At 38.6% G+C, this 7,023-nt stretch overlaps 1 protein-coding gene across 1 annotated transcript; it reads right to left on the reverse strand.

Annotated features, from left to right (window-relative positions):
* Nucleotides 1-2,346: 2,346 nt before the first annotated feature.
* LOC132030084 (growth-regulating factor 4-like) lies at nucleotides 2,347-6,747 on the reverse strand. Its single transcript, XM_059419559.1, has 4 exons — nucleotides 6,507-6,747; nucleotides 5,068-5,446; nucleotides 2,796-3,250; nucleotides 2,347-2,690 (listed from the first exon to the last, which is right to left on the reverse strand). The coding sequence occupies exons 1-4, from the start codon at nucleotides 6,730-6,732 to the stop codon at nucleotides 2,683-2,685; spliced, it is 1,068 nt and encodes a 355-aa protein (XP_059275542.1). The 5' UTR covers nucleotides 6,733-6,747; the 3' UTR covers nucleotides 2,347-2,682.
* Nucleotides 6,748-7,023: the final 276 nt, after the last annotated feature.

A 7,023-nucleotide genomic window follows, 5' to 3' on the forward strand; every position in this document is an offset into this window, starting at 1 on the left:
GAGAGTGCCCGAAATTGAGAACCCCCGGAGATTGTTGTTTGAAACCAGGGGGCAGGCTCGAACCGGTCCCGTTTTGAGCGACAAATGCTAATGCAAGATTAAGAGCTGAGAATGAGGAACTAAGAAACAAGCTAGATGAGCTCCGTGACCAGATGATCTAAGATCAAAAAGCAGCTATCAGGGCTTTCTCTCGCTAAATCTCTTCGTCTCTTTCAACCCAGTCCTCCTTTTCAAACCCCCTATCTTTTCTACCCCGTTTTTATTGATGACATTGGTTCTTTTGATTTTCTTTAAGTATCATGACTTGTATTGTAGTGACTGCTAACTGTTGTTTTTTCTTTTTTGACTGTTGCTTACCATGTTTTTATGGGCAATTATTTTGTTTGTGCATTGCTTGCTCTGTTGATGACATGTTGTTCCTGTTTGTGCTCTTGACGTGTTTCCCGAGTGGCTATGAGTTATTGTCACCGAACTTTAGGGCTTGACCTATCTACCTCTTACTGTCCTTACTTTTGAAGATGCCAAAAAAGGGGAAGTGCTTGCTAGAGCTTAGCAGGAGTTATCTTGATGTGTGCGTGTTGTGAGCCATGTTAGTTGTCTTTGAGTGTGTATAAATGTTTGATAGCAACACAGTTCGAACTCGATAAAGTGGAAGGTGTAACTCACGCAGTAACCTCACAAATGTAACACGAATCCATCTCATGGCGGGCATCTGGTCTCCGTCGATGATGGATATGGTACATGATTTTAAGGATCATGATCTCAGGAGGAAGTCCAAAAAAAAATGTTACCAAATACCGACGAAAGATGCAACAACATACTATTGAAAGTGCCGGGATTTATCTGAAAAAGGAATGGTGCCATCGATGTCGGTGACATGTCCTTAGTGGGAAGTTCCTGATACGAAATAAGGAATATTACACATTTGTTAGTCTCAAAGAAACAAATAAAAAGGTTGCATAGTCTATCTTACCTAAGCTTGCCTGCAAGAAACCCGTCCTCGGGAATATCACTTACAAGTTTGTCATCGTGAAAAGGGGAAAATTGATGAGTTATAACATTTCATGGTTTTGATGATTTAACAATCAAACCTCATGACCAGGTCCTACGTCAGTTCCTATGGGAGCCTTTTATAATAGGAAGAACCAGACGTTTTTCAGTAGGACCAGAAGGAAGACATCTATATGTGTGCTAGAAACTAAAAGCCCTTGAAAAGTCGCCATCCGTAGACAAGCTTCTCACGCGTGCTCTCGTTTGGTCTCATATATACAACATGTTGGGATTATTTGACCTAACACTTGCAAATCTAAGAAACTATATTTGCCAAGTGTAGCGACTACCTTTCAGGGGTGTCCACAAGCACAAGATCTCCACAATCGTAGACGGGGCTACCCTTTGAAGACATCTGAAGTCCTTAGGATAGTTGAGTCAGGATAGTTGAGTCTTGTTTCATGTTCTTAATTTGTGTTCTTATACTGCTTATCAAGAAGCATCATAGTAGGACAGATTCCAATCTTTGTAACTTTGTTTTCTTGGCTAGAGTTAGCTAAGTATCAGTTAAGTCGTTGGCTAGAGTTAGTGAAGACTTGGAGCTTTTGCAATAGAGTTATTATAAAGGTGCTTTACGGGTGTATTGTAAGGGTTAGGGATTAAGGTTTAATTACCGCAATGTTAACGATAGGTTTCGAAGTTGCTTTTCGTGAAGTTGAAATCCCTTGGGGTAGATGCGATTTTTAATCTCGAACAAAGGAAGGTTACGAAAATTACTTCGCTCTTATTTACTTTCTATCATTATCTGTGGAAAAGGTTTTGAGACACGATCCTTGACCGTTTTAGTAAACCCTCAGATTGTGAACTAGCAAAGTTTGAACCCATAGGTTCTATCAATTAATAATGATTAAATGTACTTAAATCGGAACTTACCAAAGTGCAAACAGTCCAAACTTACGAATGTTCTCATAATTTTATTCTTTTTACAAAGTCAAATCGACTTATATGTAGAGTTTGAAAATGCACAATTATTATTTAGTTGGTATATCTTGACAATTTCAAACTCCGTAAATAAAGACATAAAGCTGATAATACTAATTTTGTAAAGTCAAGATCTCTTTCCAAATTGATTGACCTGGTTAAGAAGATAGCTTAACTTCCATAAAACAAGTTAAATACATTTATATATTGTACTAGTATTATTATATATCAAGCTGAGTTTTTAAATACAGTGAATTTTGTAATTAAAATAAATAAGCCTTTCTAGACGGAAAATAAATCAACCAAAATGGAGACTGATATAAAATTTCCTTGAGAATACGGATATAAATTGCACAATGCTCCTAAAGAGATCAATTCTGCAAACTTAAATCACATGATCTGCAACCAAATATTGTGTCAGTCTTCAAACTGGAAACTTACAGAGTAATCATCTCAGCCCAGCAGAATGCTGTTAAAAAAACATTTATTTTCGACAATAAACATGAGCAGCATTTGAAGACAACTCGTTTTTATCTTCTTAAAACATTGTTGACATTAGAAAATCAACCACAAAGACATGGAACAACTCAATGTTCCAGCAACATAAAGATTACATATAGCTCATACAAGCAGATATCCAGTTAGCACTAGCATGTCTATTCCTCTGCATAGCGCACCAAACTGCTTGGAGTTTTTACAGCAGCAGCTCCCTCAAGCATCTGTGCATGCAAGAAGGAAAACCAAAAGATATCAATAAGCTTGCTGTAAAAGACTAGACTACTAAAATGGAATAAGCTATTTTTCCTGAGGATATTAGTTTTCACCATTTGGGGAGCAAGCGCTCCTTGAAGAGTAGTCAGATGTGGATATGGAGAGCTGTGTAGTGGAGAAATTGTTTTTGTTGGATCCCTCATCGTCAAGGTTGGACCACGATTCTTTAGCAGTGGGCCATTCGCTAAAGAAAGGGCGCATCGAATGCTGCTGCTCCTCCTTTACTGTTCCAGGTGAATCAATGTCACTGCCAAAGAAGCAATGCTGGTGTCGTCGCTTTGAAATTGTTGCATCAATCATAGGCTCAAGTAGATTAGGTAGATGCATTTCTGTTGAGCTACCCAGCAACTGAGAATCATTTTTTGGTCTCGCCATGGGGCTTGAAGAAACTTGAGAAGGCAATACCCATGTGCTCTCTGTGTTGGTCCCCATCCCTAAACTTCTGACAGTTGCAGAAGCTTCTGAAGATAAATTATGCTCATCATCAGGAGCAATTCCATGGAGATACCTGTGGTACATTTTGACATTAATGAAACTGGATGTTACAACACTTATTTCTCCGAAGGCAGTACAAACTGACAGCATATTAGACATGTTACTTTCAGCAGCAGTCAAGAACAGTACTACAAGAAGCAACAAGGCAAAGTACCACAACACTATGCATATATTTTATCAGAATAAGGGCCTAAGAGAAAAGAACTTGTTCAAATTCCCAAGATTGTTGTTAACTCCCTTATAGGGAAAGGATCAACAGTACCTCCTTACCCACCCATCCCCCCCCCCGCGGCCAAAAAAAAAAAAAAAAAAAAAGAAGAAGAAGAAGAAGAAAAACTCAACAAAAGAAATGAAAGGGAATGCAACTTCGAAACAAAAAGGAATCAAGAAAACAAAAAAAGACAAAGGGAGCAGGTGCAAAGTAAGCAGGGATTATGCATCCTTCAGAACCATATGACATTAGCCAAAGTCTACAAGGCGAAATGGTGAAGGTATCACCATTTAACACTATGTTGACATTCTTCAGACAATTGGAGATTATTCCAGTCAGAAAAAACAAGATGATTGTGGTAGTACAGAACATTTCCCACGTTCATCACTTTGCTCTGCAAGCATGGGTCATGCTAATACCGATAAAAAATGTGGCATACGAATAAACACACTCTATATGAATAGTGGGATCTAGTTTATGACTTGATAAGTAACTGAAAATACTTTATCCTTCTTGTTTTAACATAACAATGGGATTCCAAAGAGGAGAAGCCTTTCGTCTCTTGCATGCAATATTGATGTGGCTCCTCCTTGAAAGTACTAAACACAAATATATTCCGATTCCCTAAAACTATTTCAAACTTGACCTGTAAATTGATGAAAGATTCATGTGACTAGGTTTCACAACTCTCTCTCTCTCTCTCTCTCTTCCCCTCTCCTCTCCCTCTCTGTCTGGGTAAGCGTAACATCGAAGTCCCAAGTTCATTTAGAAGACAACTAGCAATTTCCATCTAGTAGTAAGAAAAGCACATTCAAGAACAAAACTCTGCAACCAACACCAGCAACCACATGCTTTTTCATGTTACACGAAGTTCTGTCTGTGTCACACATGCAACTCGGATATCATTACACAGCCAGGATCTCACCATATATCCAGGATCGAAACACAACTGTGACCTGAAAATTGACAATCCTGAAGGCCCACTGGGTTTAAGAGGAAAACTTGAGACACAATAAATATTTGTAGTTCTCACCCTCACATTCTATAGTCTTGCTAATGGTATGACTAGCTGCATAAGAAAATAAATCTTTCTGCACCTATTTCAGGTCAGGACCTTGATAGATAAACAGCTCAAGAGGGAAGAAATAGCATTTGGAGGTGGATCAATAATAAACTATCAGGCCATCTAAATTCTACAAAGCTGGTATGTCTTAAATTAGCAGAAGTGGAAAGATGAACTGAAGGAGCACGGGCTACAAAAATGGGTCGTAGGGAAACATTAATGTCATGATGATAGTCCCCCAAGTCCTATATAGCATCCTCCCAATGTGGTTTTAAGTTCACATATCTAGCCTTTATCAGCCAAAAGAAGGGAAAAAAGAAACAGAATCATTTTTTGAAATGAGCAGTGTGTTAAACCACATGACACAGTATGAGATCAAGGGTTGAAGCAACATTTTGGACTAATACAGGTGACAGCTGCGGTAATCAAAGAAACAAAGCTGACATACCATTACTGGAAAACACATTTAGGCCACAAAGAAGTCGAAGTGACACAAGAACATCAAGACAAGTGTATCTGAGCAAAAGAAGAATTACGGATGACAAAACCGAGGTACCTATAGTCCTTGTTATCTATTCCATAGGAGACGGGCTCCATCTGCAACTTCGTTGCTGTGCTTCCATAATTCAGTGCTCCTGAATTGGCAACAGAATATAAAGGCATGTTTTGTAAGCTTCCGCTGCTGCTATTTTGGCAACTTCCTCTTGTAGTGCTGTTCCCAGTGGTAATTTGTGACATACTAGTCGACAAGGACTGGGAAGTAGATTGAGATTCCACAGGCTTTCTTGAACGGTTGCGGCCTCGATGCATGTGCCGCTCGCAATATTTGGAGTCAGGATATGCATCTTTCGAGCATCTCCACTTCTTTCCATCAGTCCTTCTACACCTTCCTGGCTCAGGGTCAAACTTCTTCCCATAATAGGAACAATAGCCCACTGCACATGAAAGATACAAACCATTAAGCTGCAAACTGAGCTAATGCAGTATAGCCGGACCCACCACCCTGAAAGAAGTCCTTTTAGGGGAAAAGAAGATATATATGAAGATCTTACCAGCCACATAGCAATCAGAAATCAATGAAAAGGGGGCATACCAAAATACAGAGTTGCCACAGCTGGAGCACTTATACGAACACAGGCATCGAATGTAAGCACATTTTTAGACTATTTTTGCCACGTAATATAGATATTTATGTGTAAAACAAAAAAAAAAATCGATTAAAGGTTACATTTTGAACCCAATTGAGTTCATTGCTAAGGATTTTAAAGGTTAACCCCATCAAATCAGAATTTTGGATCTGCCTTTGTTCACGTTAGTAGTATACGACTTAAATATTCACCAGACGAGCCTCTAAAAGGCAACAAGAAGTGTGTTGCTACTACATTGACACAAAGAAAGACAGTCTATAACACACTACATGCCAACCCTAGATAGACTAGATTAGCAATCTTGCCACTCAAAATGGATAAACAACAACAGAAAAATGGATAAACAGATTAAAAAATTTTAAAAAAAGTCTCTACTAGAACCAAACCATTACAGCTGTACAGATTAAGGGTGTGTTTGGACTTTGGTATGGAGGAAAACATTTTCCATTACAGTTGTACAGATTAAGGGTATGTTTGGACTTTGGTACGACGGAAAATGTTTTCCTCCATACCAAACACACCCTAAATCCAAAAAAGCAAATCCATTACTCCGACCCCAAGCAAAGAACAGGAAATGGTAGTAAGTGCACATCCATAACAGGACGGAAAATTTTCAAGAATGCCAAAAAAAAAAAAAAAAAAAAAAAAAAGATCCCTTTTTTCGGATCTGCATGCTTCATTTATACCATCAAAGTGAGGTAAATCTTCCATTCTTTTCAACAGATCACAAAATGCTTCCCTATAAAAGCTAACATCAAAAAAGACACTACAAATGAAAAGAGCAAGATTTTCATTTTTCAAGTAATAGATAGACAAAATAAGGAAGAAAAGCAAGAAGAATACATACAGCTTGGATGATGAAAGAACCTAGCTGAGATGGCTTCAAAGCTTCTACGAATAGGAACAACAAGGTCAGGTGGCACAGGTAAACCTGCCACCAAGTACTTATATATCATTGCTTGATGCTCCAGTTCTTGCCATTGCACAGCTGTGAATGGTGGCCTGTAACCATACCCCATACCCCCCTCACCCCCTCCCCCACCCCCCACCACTGATGTAGAGGTGCCACTCATCTCCAAGAAAATCTTTTTAACCAAATTTTACCCACCCCCACTTTCCCTTTTTACACTTCACCTAAAAAGCTGCACCTAGAAATCAACACAACAGCAGTTAATATACAAACATATATATACAAAGAGAGAGAAAAATGTGTTTTTGTGTTGTGTATTGTGTGTGTGTGTGTGTGTGTGTTTAAGTATAGAACTTCATCAAATGCAAAAAGGGTAAGAAAAACATAATCCTCAAGAAAACAAAAAAGTTTCAAACTTTAACTTCATTAAAATGGGTTCATGGGAAAGTCAGCT

Source organism: Lycium ferocissimum, chromosome 9 (assembly GCF_029784015.1).
Source record: "Lycium ferocissimum isolate CSIRO_LF1 chromosome 9, AGI_CSIRO_Lferr_CH_V1, whole genome shotgun sequence".
Classification (NCBI taxonomy): domain Eukaryota; kingdom Viridiplantae; phylum Streptophyta; class Magnoliopsida; order Solanales; family Solanaceae; genus Lycium; species Lycium ferocissimum.

What these genes read in the sequence shown, in the direction of transcription:
- LOC132030084 (XM_059419559.1), bottom strand. Translation starts at nt 6,732, where the DNA reads ATGAGTGGCACCTCTACATCAGTGGTGGGGGGTGGGGGAGGGGGTGAG. An exon ending in GTTCTTTCATCATCCAAGCT is followed by an intron (nt 5,447 to 6,506) that starts GTATGTATTCTT and finishes TTTCATGTGCAG; the next exon opens with TGGGCTATTGTTCCTATTAT. An exon ending in ATAGATAACAAGGACTATAG is followed by an intron (nt 3,251 to 5,067) that starts GTACCTCGGTTT and finishes AATGTACCACAG; the next exon opens with GTATCTCCATGGAATTGCTC.